Here is a 23,038-nt window from a genome sequence, read left to right on the forward strand (position 1 = left end):
AGGATCAAAGGAAAGGAAAAGATCTGTTTTTTTTTAATGCACATTTTAAAACAATGGTCAAATTTTAAAGTGTTAATTGGTATTCTTTGAGTTTATAGCAGTTTTTAAAGAATTCCAGTTATCTCTTTTTATTTCTCTTGTGGCTAACTGCAAAATTAACTAATTTTTTTCCCTGATCTTGAAGTTTCATTTCCATCCATCATTTCTACTACCAACACTGCCATTATTCATCCAACATAAAGTAGTTCACTGAGCTCTTGGATTAAAATCTGAATATTTTGTACAATATATTTTCCTCTAAAACATAACTATAGGTAGTTCCCAATTTTGCTCTCTGAAATTCCACTACTCAGTTCATTCAATACAACTTAGCTGTAATCACTATTTAAGTTTTTTTCTTTTATTTGTCCTATTCACTGTTTTAACAATGTAATAGCTATCGAGCAGCAAAACCAATAGCTAGCATTTATATTGTTCCTACTATGACCCTTTCCTTAGGGTCAATAGCCAAATATCATTGGTCTTCAAAACAGTATCAAAAGACCAGTGTTCAATTTTATAAAAGCCAGTTCCATATGCAATGAGAGTATGAATGTGGGCTCTGTAATGCCTACACTAACCTGTTAAGACACACTGGGAGCTTCCCTTCTTTACAGGAGAGCAGTACACTGGAGTAATCCAACAACCAGCCAATCAGAAAAACTTCTGAAGCCCAAGGCTGCTTGACTTACCAGTAATCCTTTGCTAGTGAGCTCTAGTAGAATTTGGAGATGCCTATAGCTGCCAAAAGCCAGAAAAACCAACCTTGAGTAGCTCAAGAGCAACCTTGAGCAGCAACTACAAACTCAAAACCATGCTTGGTAGTTCCCAAATATCCTGCTCCCTGGCTTATTGTGCCTACAGATGTTTTTTCCCTTAAGCCCCACTCCCTGACTAAAAGCCTCTAGAAACTATTACTATCTCACCCTTTTTCACACCCCCTTTGAGTAACGGAGAACTCTCCTCTCTCTCTGCTTCCTCATAAGCTCTTCACTCCCTAGCAAGCTCTTTTCAGACAATAAATGCTTTTATAATCTGTGATCACTGTTTCACTTAGGGACCCTTTTTGGACTTAGTGGTGTTCTGTTAACAAGAGTTACAATTCCTATGTTTCATTTCTAGGTGTCTTTTGTATTTGAGGTGGGAATGGGAGGATGGAGGAAGGGTTAAGTCATATACATTCATGAAGTTAATTCAAAATTACAGAGTGCCAAGCCAAACATCCACAAAGGATACCTTTTATAAATATCTGCTGTAGCAAAATACAGACTAAAACAGACTTGTACAGGAGCACAATCTATCTTGTAGATAGCTAGCATTGGATAAATAAAATATAAAGAGGTAGGGTCTTGTGAAAAATTTCATCCCTCAAGGCCAGAGGTCATTCAGATTCAAGTTGCTAATAGGAAAAGGAAGTAAGAAGACAGGTTCAAACCATATCAGTTCTGCTTGGTCAGTGTGGTGTCTTAGCTTCCATGACTACTTTGGTAAAGACTTTGAGAAATTGATAAAAAGAACATGAAGAACATAAAATGTAGCTAGGAAGTAACATAAAGAACAGGATTTAAAGTAAATTATCTCTAGCCATTTGAATAGTAAACCAAGAAAAAGTATCATTATCAGTAATGTGTTCACTAAACTTGAGAATGTAAGTGTGAACCATATCCTCTGCAATTTGGGTTAAGTGACTTGCCCAAGGTCACACCCTCTAATCATTTCTTATATGTCTGTCAAATTCACTTGTCTAGAATTTCTACCTGCAGGATAAGCAAATTATTTTTAAGGCTATTCTTCAGTATAGGTAAGTTCTCTTGATCAAGCTAATTTGAAAATTTAGCAACAGGAAAAATTTGTAGTATTAGAAATTTTTAAAACTATAATCTTACCTATACTGTGATAATGCCATCGAAAAAAAATCCTTTCAGGTAGTAGCTGCAAGATTTTCTGTATAAAACAAAAATATTAGTTACTGTATAAGATATCATGAGAATCTAGGTAACAAAAGCAATTACACAAACTAATCATAGGTTAGCTATAAAGTTGAAAAACTATATTTAAAAAATATTATTTCTAATCAAGGAAGTTTTTTTCTCTTATTTAAAAAGTAAACTTGATTCCTCATCAAGGGTAATAGATCAATCTCACCTCAGATGCACACTTGAATGGTCATATCCTTGATCCTACCATCATTACCCTGAAGTATTTCATTTCTGTGTTCGTGAATTCTGAAATTCCCTTATCTGATCAGAATAGGTTGTCATTCTACCTCTCCCTCTGCTTCAAAACTCAAAACTTGTTCATCATCCTCACTGTGATTTCCCCTGACCACTCCCTTTCTGTCTCCTTAGCTGAATTTTCCTCCAGATCACAATATCCTCAAACCAAAGGAGTCCCTCAGGGGTCTATCCTAGGCCCTCTTCTCTTCTTCTATACTATAATTCACTTGGTGATCTCCTCAGCATTCATGGATTTAATTACTGTCATTCTATGCTGATGACTCTCAAATCTACCTATTCTGCTCCCAATCTCTCTGCGGACCTCCAGTCTTACGTCTCCAACTGCCTTTCATATATCTTGAACTAGTATCTAGCAGATATCTTGAACTCAATATGTCCAAAACAGAACTCATTATTTCTCCCCCTAAACCATCCTTCTACCTTCCCTATTTCTGTACAGGGCGACAACACCATACTCCCAGTTCCTCAGACTTGTAACCTGGGGATCATTCTGGATTCCTCACTATCTCTCACTGCCCTAGCCAATCTGCTGCTAAGGCCTACTTATTTCACCTTTGCAGCATCTCTCAAATACACTACCCTCCTCTCCTCTGACACTGACGCTACTCTAGTACAGGCACCACATCATCCCAAGCCTGGAATATTGGAGTAGCCTACTAGTGGGTTTGACTGCCTCAAGTCTCTCCTCACTTCAATCCATCCTCCATTCAGCAACTAAAGTGATTTTTCTAAAGCCCAGATCTGAACATGGCACCCTCCCCTACATACACATACACCCTGCTCAGTAAACCCCAGTGGTGTCCTATTGCCTCCAGGATCAAATATAAAATGCTCTATTTGGCATTCCAAGCCATCTACAATCAGTGTCTCTACTTCATTTCCCCTAACTCTCTTAATTCTCTATAGTCTATCTTCTGACTTTATGTAATTCAATTGAAATGGCTTTCTTCCAAGTTGCAGGTGATCTTTTAACTGCCAAATATAATGGTCCTTTCTCAATCCTCATCCTTCCTGAACTCTCTGCAGCCTAGACTCTATTGATCACTTTGACACCCTCTTCCCTCCAGCCTCTACTCCCACCTGACTGCTCCATCCCTTTGCTGGATAGTCATCCAAATCATACTTTATTTATATTGGGAGGAAACATGATAAGTTGAATAGATGCTAGTCTTGGAGTCAGAAAGAAGAGTTCAAGTACTAGCTCTGACACATGTTGGCTATGGAGTCTATTAGATTCTTTAAGACAATATATTACTAATTAGTTGCCTATCTAGATCAGTGGAGGTAATGTTTCAAGCAAAGAGTTTCCTAAATAGGTAAATTCATAGTTCTAACCCCACCACCAAACAACTCTATAGTAAACATTTTTCTTCCTGTTAATGATAATCAGATACAGAATAGTGATTCTTCTACCTTACAAAGGATGAAATTATTAGTAAGGCAAGTGACTGTCCCCCAAGGCTCTGTCTTGGACTCTTTTTTCCTATCCTTCCCAAGGTTAGGGAACCTGCAGCCTTGAGGTCACATGTGGCCCTCTAGGTTCACAAGTGTGGCCTTCTGATTGAATCCAAACTTCACAGAACAAATCCTTTTATTGAGGATTTATTACTGTGATTTGGCAATCTCATCTACTCCAAAGCATTCAATTATCATCTCTATGTTCCTGATTCTAAAATCTACCGATTCAGTTTTAACCTCTCTTTAAATCTCCAGACCTCCTAACCTCTAGCTGTTTATTTGATATCTCACACCAGATGTCCCATAGACATCTTAAATACATGTCAAAGTTTGAATGCATTGTCTTCCTTACCTAGCCCTCCCTTCTTCCTATCTTCCCTATTACTTTGGAGGACACTATTATCCTCCCAATCACCCAAACTTGAAATCTAGCTATTATTTGGGACTCCTCACTGTCCTTCACTCACACACACACACACACACACACACACACACACACACACACTAACCAATCTGTTGCCAAGTTCTGTCAATTTTATCTTCATAACAATTCTCATATAACTGTCCTTTTCTTCTCTGATACTGTCACCATTCTGGTGCAGGCCTTCATCACCTCCAGTATCAATAATTCTAAAAATTTTCTAGTTGGTCTTGACTCAAATCTCTACCCACTCCAGTCCAAACTCCATTCAGCTTTCAAATTGAGTTTCCTAAAGCACCTAGGTAAGCTTGATTAATTCAAAACATAGCCCTAAAGCAGGGCTAAGGTAGAAAGAAGGTTCTAAGGTAGAAAGAAGGAGCAAATTGTTACACCACTGTCAGTGATATTGGAGAGATACTGGAGAATGGATGAAGCATCACATAACTGGAGAGTGCAATTATCCCAATTTTCAAAATAAGGGAAAAGAATAGAGTCTGAAACCTATAGACTAGAAAGGATAACTTCAAACTCCCTGCCCCACCCCACCCCCAAACCTGCCCAAATTGGGGCAACCTGTTCACTAGAAGATGCCATTTTCCTTTATTTTACCTTCCTTTCCTGACCAAGAGTTCCCTAGATCCCATGGGGAAGGTGGGTTGAAAGAGTAACATGGTTCCTCAAACCACCTGGATAACTGAAAGTCAACAACTCTAATCTTTCCAGTGAGAGAGAGGGCCATCAAATCAAGACTTACCATTTACTCATTCTTTATTTTCCTAATGTTCTCAAAGCCTTACTAAGCTGTCCAGGTTTTCCTCTAACCAGACCCCAAGACACTTACGTGACCTGCTGGTGCCCTAGGTCCTATCATTCTTTCCTCTAAAACATTCACTTCCTTAATTACTCAATGATCACCACCCTACTTTAAATTCTTATCATCTCCACCTAGACTACTGCAATAGTCTCCAAAGTCCTCCCTCACTCAAAGCAAAGCCAACTACAAATCATGTCATCATCTCTCTGTCATGGTCCTCCTGGAGAACAAAGGACAAACATACAACACAAGCCTCCTAAGTGACCTCCCTGTGTATACTATCTCTCCTTGCTAATCCATTTACACTGCTGCAAAATTAATACTGGAGAAGGAAATGGCAAACCACTCCAGTATCTCTATCAAGAAAGCATTAAATTGGATTACAAAGTGTAAGATGTGACTGAAACAAATGAGCAACAACAAAAAATTAATATTCCTAAAATACACTACCAAGTGTTTCCCTCCCCCAGCTGAAAATCTTCAGTGGCTCCCCATTTGTCTAACAAATTAAATACAAAAACTTTAGTTTGGTATTTAAAGCCTTCTATAATCTGATCTTTACCTACGTTTTTGGATATATTTAATATTATTTCCCTTCAAGCACTTTAAAATAGCCTAAGCGCGATAAATATATCATTTACACTTTTAAAAATTCTATAGAAGAGCATATAATATTTTATGTTCTAGAAGATGGGTAATGGAGATAAATTCTCTTAAAACTAGATAGCACTATACAAGAGCTTTATAAAACAAAAATGCACTAATGCTTTAAAAGATATATATATATAGCCTGATTAGAATTGTTCAAGTTTTACATACTTGACCTTAAAGGGAATAAAATACTTAGAGGTTAGACAATGGGAACTGAATGACTATTAAAAGGGCCTCACTAAGTATAAACTGGTTTCCAAAAAAAAAATCAGCATTACCAATTTCTTTAGGACTCTTACTCTCTACTATACCCAAAACAAAACAAAACGGTAACTTTCTCTTTCATTATTTCCCATTCTATTAGACACCTAAAAGTGAAAAAGGAAAGATGAGAAAACAACCAGGAATTTTGATGTGGGCACATTTTCAATGAAATCTGCTTGTCAATATGTATAGGTTTTTAAAATCCAACAGGTCTAGGGCTAAAATCAATGTTTTTAGTAATCTTTAGGAGATAACTTTTTATAATTATTTTCCTCTTATAATGATATCCCTGTTTCAATATGGTAAATTACAATTCCTAACTGTGCTTTTCACCTTACAAGAAAAAAAAAAAAACAACCAGAAATCAAAATTCCTAGACAGGCAGGCCAACAGAAAAATAATACAGAATTAGAGAATGTGTCATGATTCCACACTGCTGAGTTGACTAATAAAAAATAATTCTCTGGTTTCTAGAAATATTTTAGTATCTATTCTTTGAAGATAACTGAAAACTTGAATAATGCAACCTATCATTTTTTAAGAAAATCAAATATTTGATGAAAATACTGGAGAGGAGAGAGTTTTCTTGATCATTAGAGAGCCATGTAAAAGCTAAATGTTGACAGAAAACTATAACTAAGAAAGAGAGCTCACTGAAATACCAACATTTAAGGTACAATATTATGAAACAAGTACTCAAATATTAAACTGACTTGAAAATCCACCAAAGTAAATAATGAAATGCAAATAAAAAGAAGCCATCTTAATATATCTTTAAAATAAGAAGCAATGTGGTATAATACAAAGGACACTAGATTTAGTATGAGATGGTTTCAACCTACAATTCCACCATTTGTTAGTTATGTGATCATGGGCAATTCACTTTGTTTTCTCCTCTGTAAAATGGGGGACAAAACTTTACTTCCTACCTCACAGGGCTGTTAGGAAGATTTTTTTTAAACTTACATAAGTATGAAATCATAGAATTTTAGAGTTGAGTTTAAGCTTTTTTCTTATTTTATCATCAGAAAAGAATAAGAATAGCCAGTCACTAACTTCTGCAGAAAATCCTTTCACACACCTCATGAAAACCACATTTTATTTTTCAGGAAAAGGAATTCTACTTTCTTTAAATTTTGTAGATGCTTCTTTTCTATCAGTTCTCTCTCTGTATATACATTATACATACACATACACACACATTCTTTATGGATGTCTTTTGGACCTCAACCAAATTCTCCCTATACCCCCAAGATGTGGAATATTAACATGTGGAACATGCAAAGTCAATTCTCTTATAAGTCCCATGGTTTCCTCCTACAAGAATTAATAAACTCCTGAAACGCAGAAACCATCTTGCTTCTTGTGACATCAAGTCTAAATTGGCATCTTTGCAGTTTATTCTCATTTCTCCTAGTTCTCCTTCTAAGGCCAAAATGAAAAAGCTGATTCTCTCCTCCACATACAATCCTTCAAAATGCATGAAAACAGCAATCATAATTCCCCTAATTTTTCCCAAAAGATTTGCCCAAAGGATTGAACTTATCCTCATGTGACTTGGAGTCAAGGACCTACACCGTCCTGAGTTTCCTCCTTTGGAAACTCTCTAATTACTAATGTCTGTCTCTACTAGACAGAACTGAAAACAAGGTGAAGTCTGATAAGGAGAATGTAGTGGGATCACCACTTCTAAAAAGATATGTCTATCTGCAGTCCAAAATTCTATTCACTTTTTTGGCGGCCACATTATGATTCAATATTGAGCTTATGGTCTACTAAATCCAGCCAGTCAACAAGTATTTATTAAGTGCTTACAATGTGCTAGGCATTATGCTAAACACTAGAAAAACAAATTACAAGCAGAAAGAGACAGTCCTTGTTCTCAAGAAGCTTATATTCTAATGGAGGAAAGCAACACATAAAAGAAAAGAGGTGGAGGGGGAAAGGAAAGAGAAGAAAATGCCCACTGTGCAGATATGGTAGATAAATTCAAGAATAGCAGCCTGGAAAGAAAATTAATAATCAGGGAGGGGAATAAGATAAAGCTGGCCTGGGCACCCTCCTTAAATGGAGGTTCTAGAAGGGGCCATACAAACATAGGGAAAGGCCACAGGGACAAAACATATTTCCAATGTGTGAGCTTTCAGAATGAAGAGGCTTTAGAGGAATGGTAGAGAAAGTCTGGAGTGCAGCCTAGAAAGGAATAATTTGCTTGGGTACCTTTTTTAAAAGGAGGTTCTAAGAACCATATGATCAGGCAGATGATCAGGGGAAAGGCTACAGGGGTAAAGGGTACTTCCAATGTATGAATTCCAAGATTGGAATGAGCACCCAGCTTTTCACAATTTCAGTCTAGCCATGTCTTTCCTACTGAACTTCAAAAATTGATTTTTTTGTGTACCCAAGTGCAAGTCTTTACATTTATACCTACAGAATTCCATCTTATTAGATTCAGTCCAATGCTCTAGCCTTTCAAGATCTTTTGTGAATCGTGACTGTCATCCAGTATTATCTATCCCTCCCATTTTTATATCATCTGAAAATCTTATAAGTATATATCTACACCTTTATCCAAGTCAGTGATAAAAATATTAAATAGCACAGTACAAAGGAGATCCAAAAGATACTCCACAGAAAACTTCCTGTCACAATGAAAATGAGTTATTAAAACTATTCTGAGTCCAACCATCCAACCAATTCTGAATCCACAGATTCAGAATCTACAACTCTTTATCAGAAAAGTACAGCATATTTTTATAAAAAATTTTTGTTAAAATATATTCACAAATTTTCCTTCAGGGACTAGTTCAGTCACTTTCATAAAAAAAAAATTAAGTTGGACTGGCATGAACTGTTCTTGATAAAGTAATGCTTCATCAAACACACAATCATCATTTGAAATCACCATTACCCTGCCCAGATGTTTATCAACTATGTCTTTCATGATAAGTTCTAAAATAAAGTAAAAGTCAGTCAATAAATATTTATCAAGTACTTATTACTTGCCAGACACTGTGCTAAGTAGGGAAGACATAAAAAGAGGCAAAAGAGTGTTCCTGCCCTCAAGCTGCTCACAAATTAATGGGGAAGAAAGCAAACAAATAGATATACAAACAAGTTATAATTAAGAAAGGGAAAACATTAGAATTATGAGAGATTTGGAAAGGTTTCCTGTAAAAGAAGCAATTTTAGCAGGGACTTAAATGGAAGGCTGAAGGTAGAGATGAGGAGGAAAGCATTCCAGGCATGGGGAACAGCCAGAAAAAATGCCCAGAGCCAAGAGATGAGGTGTCTTGTTCATCAAAAGCAAAGTGTCTCATGCTACTGGAGTCTAGAATAGGGGGAGGGAGACATAGATGTAAAAAGACTGGATAGGCAGGAGGAGGCTAATTTATGAAGGGTTTTTAATGCCAAACAGAGCATTTTGTATTTGAACCTGATAGGGAACCACTAGAGTCTATTGAATTGAGGGTGGAGGGGAGGTGGCAAGAGAAGGGGGAGTTGACATAATTGCATTGTACTTGAGGAAAATGGCTTTAGTTGCTGAGTGGAGGAATTCAAGTGGGAAAAGACGAGGCAGACAGACTCATCAGCAGGCTACTACAATAGCCCTGGTTTGAGGTGATGAGGTGCTTGCACTAGTGTGGTGGCAGTTAGAGGAGAGAAGGGGGTGTATTCAAGAGTTGTTGCAAAGGTGAAATCAACAGGCCTTGGCAACAGATTGGCTAGGGCAGTGAGAGAGAGTGAAGAATCCAGAATGACTCCCAGGTTGAAAGTCTAAGGAACTGGGAGGATGGTGTTGTTCTCTACAGAAATAAGGAAGGTAGAGGGAGGGATTAGGGAGAGAAATTATGAGTTCTATTTTGGACATATTAAGACGTCTACTGGACATCCAGTTCAAGATAGATGAAAGGCAGTTGAGCATGCAAGATTAGAGATAAGTACAGAGACTGGAAGCAAGATAGGTAGATTTGAGAACATTAGCATAGAGACAGTAATTAAATCCATGATAGCTGAGAAGTATAATACAGCATGACATAGTACAGTGAAGTACAGTATAGAGGGAGAAAAGAAGAGGGCCCAGGACAGACCCTTGAGAAACGTGTGGTTAGAAGACATATTCTGGAAGAAGATGCAGAAACAGGAATGGAACAATCAGATAGAAGGAAAGCTAGTAGAGACGATGTCTTTTTAATCCTAGGAATTGTGGGAAGGTTACAGAATGAGGAAATTACCTAGTTCTCCCAAATCCCCCACCCCCAAATAACTAAAAATCATGTCTCAGAGTAAATTTTAGACAGGTAGAAATAATTAAAAGCGGAGGTAAAGCAGTCATCCAGACTAAGACAACCTGAGTAAGTGTATTATAAGAAGATGGAACATATTATCTATCAGATTTATGGATAGAAGAATTTATGAATAAACAGAAAGCATTGATTGTGAGATATAAATGAGATAATTTTGATTACATTAAAAATGGTTTGGGGTTTTTTGTTTTGTTTTACAAATAAAACCAATGTAGTCAAGAAAGTATAAAATTGGGGGGTGGGGTGGAATTTATAAACCATTTCTTGGATAAAGGCCTCACATCTCAAATATAGAGAGAACTTTGTCAAATTTATAAGAATATAAAGTCATTCTCCAACTGATAAATGGTCAAAGGATACAAACAGGCAGTTTTTGGAAGAAGAAATCAAAGCTATATATAGTCATGTGAAAAAATACTCTATATCATTACTGATTAGAGAAATACAAATTAAAACAACTTTGAGCTACCAATTCACAACTATGAGATTGGCAAAAATGAAAGAAGAGGAAAATGACAACTGTTGTTGGGGATGAGGAAAAACTGGGACACTAATACACTATTGGTGGAATTATGAATTAACCCAACCATTTTGGAGAGCAATCTGGAATTAGGCCTAAAGAGTAATAAAACTGTGTATACCTTTTGACCCAACAATACCACTATTAGGTCTGTTTCTCAAGATGATCCGGGAAAAAGTAAAAGAACCTATATGTTCTAAAATATTTATAGCAGCTCTTTGCAGAAGCAAAAAACTGGAAATTGAGGGGATGCCCATTAGTTGTGGAATGGCTGAATAAGTTGTGCCTTATAATTGCTATGGAATACTACTGTGCTGTAAGAAATGAGCAGGTTGATTTCAGAAAAACATGGAAAGACTTGCATGAAATAATGAAAAATGAAACAAGGATGATCAAGAAAACACTGTATACGCTAATAGCAATATTGTTCAAAGAGTAAATGTGAATGACTAAGCTAATCTGAGTAACAAAAATATTCAAATCAACTTCAAAGAACCCATAAAAGAAGATGATATCTACCTCCAAAGAAAGAACTGATATATGGAAATATATATTGTATGGTTTCACATATAGATAGGTAGATAGACAGATTGATGTCAAATGTTCGCCTTCTCTAGTGTGGGGTTGGGAAGGAGTAGACAACTCAGAACTCAAAGGGTAAGTAACCAAATAAAAAATAAATGGGGGTGGGGAATTTAAAAACCTTGAGAGAAGAGAGTATCAGGGAGGAGAAAATGATCAACAGGCAGCAGAGACGTGAAGGAGAATGAAGATTGAGAAAAGATTATTGGACATAACAATTATGAAATCATTAGTAATTTATCAGTAAAATAAGGGAGTACTATATGACGTAAAAGATTCCATCTAGCTCTAAATCCTATTATCCCTAAACACAGACTTCCCCCAAAGATACTTAACAGACTGCATATAAACATCCAGACTTAATTTATCTTGAGAACTTCATTCTCAAATATATTATCTTTCAGAACACCCCACTTGGCTGCTCCATTAGCATCTTCAACAGCTAAATTCATATTTCCCTTTAAACCCTCACTTCCCAATTTCCCTATTTCTGTTGAGGGTACCACCATATTCAAAGTCACAAGCCTTGAAATTGCTCTCTTCTAGGAAGGAAGCATAATAAAATGTGAAGAGCTCTGGAACTGGAGCCAGAATCTCAGCTCAGCTATGTACTTAACTTGTGAGACCCTAGGCAAGAAACTTCATTCACCTCTCTCGGCTTCAGAGATACTTAGTCATAAAAAAAAATGAGTGAGACTAGATCTAAGGCCACTTCCAGCTTTATGTCTATGCTATGATGTTCATGGTTTCTTTTGCAAATGGTCAACATGGGCACTACAACATAAAATAACCAAATATTCTATTATATTCCTTGTCACCTTTTAGAGCATGGTAAAAAGCAACCCTATAAGCTTTATTTGTTTCTCCAAAGAGAACTGAGTCTCCTTCCATTTAGGAGCCACAATTACCTTTTTGGCTTCTTGTTTCATTTACACTAAGAATACTGATATTGATATGACTTATAAAAATTCAAACTCTGCTAACCTATTCCCATTGACTTAGAATTAGCTGTGATGTAGTGAAAAAATAAAAAACTAAACTTGGATTTGGGGGATGGGTTCATTCAATTCATACTATGTGACCCAGCACAAGTCACTGTGTCAATTTGCTCGGAGCGGATAACCTTTAGGCAGGAACTCTTAACCTTCTGTGGTCATAGATCCCTTTGGCAGTCTGGTGAAACCTATGTACTCTTTCTCAGAATACTTTTAAATAATTGGAGCAAATGCTAAATTTCAGTTAAAGGTTAGTGAAAGTAAAGGTATAAATGTTTTCCCCATCCAAACCCATGAATACCCTGAAATCTATTCATACGGTGTCTATGGACTTGTAGGAGTAAGCACCTTAGCACAACCAGGATGGCCAGATAGCAAAGGTTCTTTGATATGCTTTTAAAGGAATGACTGCTTTTAAGGAGGTCAACAATCTACTTTAATTACATTCACTAGTTCAGGGGGAAGGTCAGCACTCTGAACGTGGAGAAAATACAAGCAGAGACATTAACACAAAGACTGACAGGGCTCCAATTGCCTGAATACAGCAATACTGCTATACACTTTACATACATCACTGGATTGAGAGAGCACATGGAGGGAGGGGAGAGGGGGGGACGCTCTGAACATACGGTTACTCAGACTCTTGACCAGGAAATCAAAAGATCTTTCTCAAGAGCAAAATGCCAAACTCCCAAAATATATGACAAAGACTTGGCCCCAACTGGCTCAGAGCCAGAAGGCACGGAACTTCCTTGACTCAGCACTGTTGTGAATTATAAGGGTTCAAAGGAGATTAATCCTTCAGATGTATACAATTTAGCCTGAGCCTGGGAAACTGAGCCCCAAAAAGAAACCAACAAAAATTCTACCTTGCCTGTACTTACAGAACCCTAGATTAAGAACAAATGCTCTAAGTTGATATCTAAGGTTCCTCCCAACTCTAACTTTTTGTTATTTTATGTCTTAACTAGGGAGCAATATAAAGACAGTTATACAGGAAGAACATCAGGGGTGCAAACAGAACCCCAAAACTCCCCATACATACTCCACTGAGTAGAAGCTCTCTTTTTCCCATTTTTTTAACTCAATCCCCATTCAACTGCACTTAGTGGTAAAGCATATTCTTATACTAATATAAATACCTCCACATTAATTCCAAAAGCAAGAACTGGAAATATATTTTAGGCTATAATATATGCCTAATTATAAATAATAACTTTTTACTAGTACTTCACATAAACTCAATTTCCTTAAACATGTTCTATTGTCAAAATATCAACAATTAGGACATTTGTGGTATAAAAGTAGCCAACAATGCTTTGAAGTTCTACCACTGATAGAATCTGGTAAAATATACATCAAGAGTGAATGTTTTGACTCTGAAGAAATGTAAGTCAAATACATTAAAGACATATTTGCTTGGTAGGGGAAAAATAGATATAATGCCTGTATAAACTGAACATCTGCTTTAATTAATTCTCAAATCAAGTATTAATATACAAAGATTTAACATGTCTTAGTAGAGTAGTGTAAGAGTCTTACTGATTAAAGACTTTTAATATAAAAAACTTGAGGAAAAAATTCAATTTACTTAAAATGAATTAAATTAAAATGAAGTTTTTTATTTTATTTTGCATACATATTTCCATTGAAATCTGAGTAGTATGGTATTAAAACAAAGAAATGCCAAATGTAATAGGAAGACAATAAGAAAATTTTTAAACAATTGTGCATACACACATTTATGGGAATAAATTTATTTTCTGTTATGGCATACAAATGATATATTGCTATTTAATTTATGATTGTCTCTAGTTGTAACTAAATGGCTAGAAAATAAAGAATTCTAGTTTCCTGTATTTTAAATGCTAAGAATACAAAGGAAAAAACCACTTACTTCAAAAAGAAAGAGGATAGAGTCCAGCTCCTCCCGTTGTGACTTATTATTTCCTGGAATATAGGGGAAAAAAACATTGATGTTATTATGCCAATGCTAGAAATCTGGTAGACAGTCATTTTAAAAGAAAAGTTTCAGTTAATTGATTTCTAAAGTATGAGAAAAATTTTCTTTCTCCCCAAAGTATAACATGATTCTTCTTTTTATGTTTTTCTCATTCCAACACCAACTTCACTGAAATGACAAAGTTCAAAATCACAAAGTGGTTTTATTGGTACTACTCCATATCCTGACTGCTGAACAACTATATGTTTTACAAAGAAAAAAAAACAGCCACCTTTTCAAAAATAGGATTCATGTATCAAGAGGAAAAGTTCTTAACTTGGGGTCTATAAACTGGTTGTTTTTTTTAACATATATTTTGATAACCATACTTCAAGTTAGTTTCTTTTGTAACTCCATGTATTTTATTTTATGTATTTAAAAACATTATTCCAAGAAGATGTCTGGAAATTTTCACCAATCTGCCCAAAGAATTTTTGTTATTTAGTTGTTTCAGTCATGTCTGTCTGAAGTGGCTTGCCATTTCCTTCTCTAGCCCCTCTAGATGAGGAAACTGAGGCAAACAGGGTTAAGTGATTTGCTCAGGGTCACACAGCTAATAAGTAAGTGTCTGAGGCCAAATCTGAACTCAAGAAAATTAATGAGTCCCAATCAGGCAGTCTATCCACTGTGCCACCTAACTGCCAAAAAGGAATAGGTTAAGAACCCCAATCCAGAGCTTTAATTTTTGTTATTTGTTATTCTGGGCCAAAATCACATTGTACTTTACTTCTCCACATTCCTATGGAATCAGAAAATGAAGACTGAAAAGGGAGATGCAAACTAGGTAATTTAAAAATCTAAAATGTCTGTATCAATTTTTACATAAAACACAGAATCCATAGCTATTTATAAATTAAACCTCAAAGTGCTTATATTCTATAAAACCAGACAAAAAATATTTAAGAAATCTTATATCATTAAAAAAAAATGTTCCAAAACAGTATAACCCATTTGTAATAACTATAAACCTCACTTAAATTCAATTCATTTGCAAGTCATGACATCACCATCCTGATGTCATGGTCCCCTTCAAGAACAAAGGACAAACAACAACAAAAACAAACCCGATGAACACAAATCAGGTACCCAACAGAAATTAAAGACAAATCATTGTGGGCTACCCTCTGGAAATTACCAGAAATCAAAGTACATTTTTATCATAGTAAAATATATATGGAATGGACCACATAGAACTTGTGCTACTTAATTTAATGCTTCAAGGATTTCTCAGTGTGAGTACATATTACACTAATGAAGATTACAATCTCCTTCCACAAAATAGTATAGGGTTTTCATGCATTAATATGAACAAAAATAAAAATTCATCACCTAATAGCCAAATCTTTAAACTAAGCAGCAAGGCTTATCCTAAAATGACAGACATAAAAGCCCATATGACCCAGTGCTTAAAGTCATTCAAGATTAGCAGCACCACTCTACTGAGAACTCCAATGGCAAAGCCCGGGTTTTTCAGAACCCAGAATCACTTTTGCTTAAAAATGGAACTTTACAGTAAGAATTCAGTGGAAGTTACTAGTAACAACAGAATCATCTATAAATGAAAGAACAGAACTAATTCTATTAGTAATAGTCTCCACTCTTTGTTGAATAACTATACTCATCATAGCCTATTCATCTTAATGACTAGACGCTAGCATAGGATTACTGACCTGGATAACAGTCCTATCTCTATATACCTTAGGGAAAATGTCTTGTATTTATTTAACTTCTGAAGACTTCAGTTTTCCTATCCTTAAAATAAAGGTGTTAAACTAAAATGATCATGTAGGATCCTTTCTGGCTCTATTCAGGACTAGTGATTTCATGCAGATTGGGGCAGTTAGATGGCATTATGCATAAAGTGTCAGGTCTGGAGTCATGAAGACTCCTCTTCCTGAGTTCAAATCTGGCCTCAGACACTCACTTAGCTGCATAACCCTGAACAAGTCATTTAACCCTCTTTGCCTCAGTTTCCTCATCTGTAAAATGAGGTGAAGAAGGAAATGGCAAACCACTCCAGTATCTTTGCCAAGAAAACTCCAAATGGGGTCACAAGAGTCAACATAAGTGAACAACAAAAATTTAATGTGAACTTTACAACTCATTCCTCCCATTTTTCTCTTGCTAACCACCTTTTAACTGTTTCATTGTTCATTAGTATCTACCTTATAAAATGAAATGTAAATATCACAGCTGCAATTCTTTTTTCAATCAAAATGCTCCTCCAAAAATGCTTAGGAGGACACAAGACTGAAATATTGACTAAACTAAGGACTGTTGGTTGTTGTTTTTTAACATGTGGGAAAAATTCGCACCACAAATGTGAGAACATTTTAATACCATGACATAATCTGATGGAGAAAAAAAAACTTACCTTTTAATTTTAAACTATTTTCCAGTGTTATGAAATTTTCATAGAAGATGAAATATATTTGAGAATAGTTGGTCTCAAAAAAATATTTCAGTTCACTTGTATCTACAATATCTAAAAAAAAGGAAAAATATTTTCATTTATAATCACAAGTTTATGCCATTATGAGAAATCATAAACTTATTTTTATAAAATGTGTACAAAAAGCCAGAAAGTACTGTTAACCACTTGTACAAAGTAAAGATAAAAGAAGAGGGCTTTTTTTTTTCATTTTTAAACAATAGGCATCAATGGCACAATGGGAGGAGTATTGGAATTGATTTCAATTATAGCTATGTCCCTGGTTACCTCACAATCTCACTAATTTGCAACTTCCCGAACAACTACCATGTATTATATTACCTAATTTATCTAATTACTAAGGTCATGTTATTGGATGAGATCATATAATTCAAAAGTACACTGGGTACTATGCAAATATATACCATTAATATCATCATCCCATTAGGCTTATCATAGATCAACTAAAATAACTCCAAACTCAAAATAAGTTTAAAAGGCAGGATTATTATACTACATATGTAACATACTCAATGATCAATAAATCAATCAGAAACAAAAGGAGATTCATAGAAATAGAATTCCATATGAAACCAGAGGACTCATGTTCAAATCACAGTGATTCCTTATTTCCCCTGTAACTTTAGACAAATTTTCTAAATCCAATAAGCCTCAGTTTTCTCATCTTAAAAAACAGTGTCAGCTTGGGGAATGAAGAGGAGCAGTTTCAATCAGTCAATAAACATTTTTAAACCCTACTACAAGCCAGACATGGTAAGTACAGGAGACACACAAAAAAAGACAAAAGACAAGCTCCAGCCTTCAAGGACCTCATAACCTAAACAGGGAAGATAATGCATAAAAAAAAAAAAAATATATGCTGGGGGGGAAGAGGTGGGTGAGAAAGGAAACTGGGAGAGGGGTAGGAATGCTAAGGTCCAGAGCAATGCAGCCAGAGGGAAAAGAAATGTCAGACCTGTGTGGCCTCCATAAATGGAGGACCTAGGAGAGTTCTCCCAATGAGAGGGAGGGAAAGGCCCCAGGGCAAGGAGTATGGAGGGGATGAGGGCTCCAGGGTTGCTGTGATCTTAGAGGATGATAAGGTTCCTGAGGACATGGAAAAATCCAGGAAAATGCCATTGGTAGATGAATTTTAGAAAATATTTTATATAAATGAATCAAAGTGTTTATTAAGTAATATGTTCAAAGCCCCGTGCTAAGTGCTATGGATAGAAACAGAAAAGTAAAATAGTCCCTATTGCCAAAGAGCTCACATTCCAATGGGGAAGACAATTCAATTGGAAGATTTCAGCTGCAAATTCTATGGAAAGGTCCTCAGGCTGATCTTCAATTAGAGTGCAAAGGTTAAGCAGATGGCGATTCTTCTTCTTTAATGTCATTTCCACTAATAAAATGACATCAGTTTCTGCTGTCATGCCATTTGACAGTACTAAAGATTTTAAGGACAACTTTCTTTTCTGGATCAGTCAACAGATGTGACTGTAGCACTTGCAGGTGTCATCTCCACAGAGATTACTTACCTAGATTACAACTGGGAACACTAACAGGCTGCTATTACAAAGGCCTTGCATTCTGGGTTCTGAGCTGATTCCACCAGTCTCAGGAGAGGTGAAGGTGGTTAAAGCAGGGGCTGTGGCTCAAATTGCCTGGAGTGTGCTGCCTCCTATCTCTCCCTCAGGGTTCCCTGCAGCTTCAGATAGCCTGGTTTGACTGCCCTTTGAGTGGATTTGGTTGGCATTGATAGAGATCTCCCCTTTCCTATTAGAGCACTTGCCTCAATGATAACTGAAGGGTCTGAGGTGGAAGTAGAAGCCCTGGTCTAGAAAGAAGGTGCTGCCACTCCCAGCATGCTTGTGTTTATTTGCAGCTGGCTGGCAGTAGTTAGTCAAAAATTGTTGCTGTAGGTGATGAGGAAGGTGAGCCCTTTCTTCACAAGTATATTTCCCTAAATGACTGACTTCAAGGGCTGGGCTAAAAGCAGGCCTCCTAGCTAGGTAGACACTTCTATTCCCAAGGCTCTTGAGATAAGGATCTGAATTATCTCCTTCAGAATTTGAGGAGAGATACTGGTCAGGGTTGGGCTTACCCAGCACACACCAGATATAGTGGAGGATAATGACAGTCATTGCAGGAATTTCTATGTTTTTATTTTTTCCTTAACAAACACAGGCTCTCAGCAGCAGTCAAGTGATACAGTGAATAGAGCACAGGCCCTGGAGTCAGGAGGACCTGAGTTCAAATGTGGTCTCAGACATCTGACACTTACTAGCTGTGTGACCTTGGGCAAGTCACTTAACCCCAATTGCCCTGCCTTCCCCCCCCTCCAAAAAGAAAAAAAAAAACCACAGGCTGTCCATTATAATGTTAGCTCAGCACATTTCTGAGATGTTCTTTAATCTCAATATCACACTTTGCCTAGGAATGTGTATAAAGTAAGAGAAACAACAGAGTGACACACCTGTGATAAGATTAAACTAATGTGGAAATGTGGTATCTTGTTTCTAAAGATTCAAATCTGAATTATGTTTATCACTCTCTAACCAATTCTTAATTAGCCACCACCACATTAAGTGGGGGAATAGGGATAGGATGGCAAAAATAAATAAACTTTTTATTAGAACTACAAGAAATAAAATTTCACCTGTTTTTGTTTTTGCCATGGCCTATTTTGTTAGAGAAGATGGGCCAAAAGACAGGGAGTTGAAAAACAGAATGCTAGGGGCGGCTAGGAGGGTCAGCGAATAGAGCACCGGCCCTGGGAGTCAGGAGGACCTGAGTTCAAATCCAGCCTCAGACACTTAACACTTACTAGCCTTGTGACCTTGGGCAAGTCACTTAACCAATTGCCCTGCCCTACCCCATCCAAAAATAAAATTAAAAAAAGAATGTTACAAATCTAAAAATAAATTTTAAAAAATAGAATGCTAGATAATTGACTCAAATTAATCAATGTTAACTGTAGTTTTCTAATAATTGTTTTGAATCAAGATTACTTAAATTTTACTTTTTTCCATCTTCGCTAATAAATTTTGACTATCTTACATTTTTTTGAAAACCCAGATGTTGGTTCTTCCCTCTCCGGTAACTGTGACTAGGTATGGATGTAATGGTCAGACAACTAGAAGCCTGTCTGCTGATCTGTCTGCTTGTAACTTGTTTGTATTTTCTGAAGTTCAGGGTGCTGACCTTTTTGTCCTGAACTAGGTAAATGACATGTTTGATTAAAGCAAGACTGTTAACCCATTTTGAATTGCTTTCCTTTAGAAAAGCAGATCTAGGATCCTGTGTTGGCAGCCACCCTGGGTATGCTGGGGTGCTTGCTGCTACAACCACTTACAGACTGGCTTCTCTATCTATCTTCTATCACAAGACTGAACTTATTCTCCTTATAGTTACCAGTAATCTTGTAACTGCTAAATCATATGCTTTTTTTAGTCTTCCTAAATGACTTCTGTGCAGCTTTTGACACTATCAGCTTCCTCATTCCTTTCCATGGCTCATCTCTCATCTGGCTTCTGTGACAATGTTCTCTGTTGGCCCTCATCTTACCTGTCTGAAATTCTCAGTCTCTGTTCCACAACCATTACCCAGTTGTCATCCCCTAACCACAGGTGTCCAGGAAAACTGCCCTGAGGCTTCCTCCCTCTACACTCTCTTTGGTGATTTCATCAGTATCCCAGGGCTTATTTATCACCAATTCTAAATCTATGATTCTATGATTCCCGGAACCATATGATTCTCAAGTCTCTTCTGACCTCCAGTTCAACAATATTAATTTCATTTACCATTAAACATTCATGTGAATGAATGGAAAAGAATTTATTAAGTGCTTACCATGTACAAAGTACTGTTCTAAGTTCTTGAGATATAAATTGGAAAGGAATATTGTCCCTGCTGTGGAGAAGCTCATGTTTGAGGAGAGTAAGGACTTCCATTTGACCATGTACCTATGAACAGAAATTGACTTCTATCTGAGGCAATGTATCTCCCCCTGGTTGCATGACTCTTAGCTTGAAGAGAAGAGGAACAACCTTTACATCTGACCACACCTCTTGACCTCATTATACCTAATTGACAATATGCCCTCCGGCAAAGAGGAGAGCCTCCAGACTTGAAGAGGAGTGACCTTCCCTCTAACAGCTGACCTCAACTATCCCTTGGAGGAAAACGTAGGATTTCCACATCCTTCTGCAAGGGCTCAACTTCTACCTCCTGCTATACTACCTGCTACCTAATATCCAGCCTTTAGAATAAGAATGTAAGAAACAGGACATTTCATTGTGCCATCTGATCACCTTTTGTTCAATGATTTAGCATACTAACACCTGGTCATAACTTACAAAATCCCAGTGACTCTGCCCTGTAGGTAATCACATCCTAACCCTATTTTACCCATCCTCCACAACCCAATTCCTGATTTCCATGTCTTTCAACCCCTTCACCAAAAGTCCCAACGAAATGTAATCCACCCCTTTCATTGTGCCTTCCAGAATGCCCGTTCCACAGGCAACAAATTACCCTTCATCCTAAATATCTTCTCCCATTTAGTCTATCTTCTAGCAATCACCAAGACCTAGCTCCCCGAAGATGACACAGCTTCCCTTGCCACCCTTTCCAGTATTGGCTGCTATTTCACTCAATACCCTTGGCTCACTGGTCAAGGTAGGGGAAATGGAATATCGCTTGCTCCCCACTGCTACTTCTCCCTCTAGCTACATCACTCTCTTCCTTTGAGGGCCATATAACCCACATTTTCCAATCAATCAAAATCCTGGTATCTACTAATCTACAATCCTCCAGCACACTCCCCTTCCTTCCTCAATGAGTTCAGTGCCTGGGTCACTTTTTTGAACTTTTTTCCTCCTCCCCAATTCCTACACTCATACTAGGGGATTTCAACATACATACTAACAGTCCCTCAAATACCTTTCAGGGGAGGGGAACAAATCTGTTATGTGAAGTCTGGATTTAGTCAAAGGACTGTCCCTGAGAACTGAGAGGGTCACATGTGACCTTGAGGCCAAAGGTTTCCCACACTTGCACCTAACTATTCTTCAACCTATTTATTTACTTCCCATGACTTACCTATCTTCTACTTCACCTCAGCCACACACAAAGATGGTCATACACTTGATCTTGCCATCACCCCCAAATTCATCATCTCAGTGTTCAAGAATTCTGAAAATCCCTTAGCTGACCATAACCTACAGGCTTTCCAACTCTTGGTCAACCTTCCCATACTAACCCCTACTCTTCATATACACAATGACCTCTAATCCCTTGATCCCTAGGTTCTGTCCCAGGCTCTATCACTCCTGCACTAGTCACTCTGATGGGGGGCTTGGGATCTATGTTTGCAAAATCAATTTGTAACATCAATTTGTAATACCATTTTGTAACATCAGTCTGTAAAACCAGTTTGTAAAATCATACCCCGCCCCCTCCAGCTTCAGAGCATTAACTCTGCCCAGCAACAACTCATGAATAGTTTATCTCAGCTTGGAACAGTGACAAGCTATTCCTATGAATCCTTCACAAAAGTATCTATAAACATTCCAGCTTAGGCAACTATTATCTCTCCCTTGTATAGTGTCCTGCTACCCCCATGAATCCTTCAGGACCCTATCTCTAGGTTGACTCCTTGGCTGCCTCAATGAATCCTTCAGGACCCTATCTCTGGGTTAACTCCTTAGCCTATTATCCATACACTGAGTCTTGTTAGCCTTGGTTCCCAGACATCAGTCTTGTCAAACATGACACTGATGGGTGACAGACTGGGCACTTCTCAGTCAGCCCTTGACAGCTATCTGACTTAGGGACATTTCAAGCCTAAAACCACACCTCCAGGTAGCACCCCCTCGGGCTTTTTCCCAGTGAATTATGGGCAATACCCCTGCACAGTTACATTAAAAATGCATGTTCCTTTAAACACTGACCCCACCTTAACTCCTGCCTAATCCCACCCTTAATCACCTAGTTAGCATAATTGGCAGGGGTTCTACTATGGATTATTCTATAAAAATTTTAATTCTACCCCTTTGAGGTTGCAGGTCCTGCAAGCCTAAAGCCTGGATATGCTATTTGCTACAGGAAATATTTTGCTCGTTCTCCCAGTTGTTACTGCTCTTTCTCCTCAAATTATCTTATTTTTACTTATCTGTGCTTATATCCTCATCCAAACACCAAACAAAATGAAATCTCCTTGAGGGAAAGGACTGTTCTAGCATAGTCTCTGTTGCATAGTAAAATGTTTCACAAATGTCTGTTATAGTTTCCAGGTTAAATAACCAACAAAT

The 23,038-nt window shown here is 37.2% G+C and overlaps 1 protein-coding gene across 5 annotated transcripts in view; it reads right to left on the reverse strand.

Moving 5' to 3' along the window:
• RALGAPA2 (Ral GTPase activating protein catalytic subunit alpha 2) overlaps positions 1 to 23,038 on the reverse strand; it is a 440,153-nt gene that overhangs the window by 389,506 nt on the left and 27,609 nt on the right. For all 5 annotated transcript variants that reach the window (XM_069075497.1, XM_069075496.1, XM_069075495.1 and 2 more), the window contains 3 exons: positions 16,665 to 16,775; positions 14,186 to 14,238; positions 1,926 to 1,983 (listed from right to left, as the gene is read on the reverse strand). In XM_069075497.1, the coding sequence (XP_068931598.1) occupies positions 1,926 to 1,983; positions 14,186 to 14,238; positions 16,665 to 16,775 (222 nt within the window). The remainder of the gene's footprint in view (positions 1 to 1,925; positions 1,984 to 14,185; positions 14,239 to 16,664; positions 16,776 to 23,038) is intronic.

This window comes from Petaurus breviceps, unplaced genomic scaffold (genome assembly GCF_028583685.1).
Source record: "Petaurus breviceps papuanus isolate PSGF00001 unplaced genomic scaffold, PetGlider_PUasm1.0 90919, whole genome shotgun sequence".
NCBI lineage: Eukaryota > Metazoa > Chordata > Mammalia > Diprotodontia > Petauridae > Petaurus > Petaurus breviceps.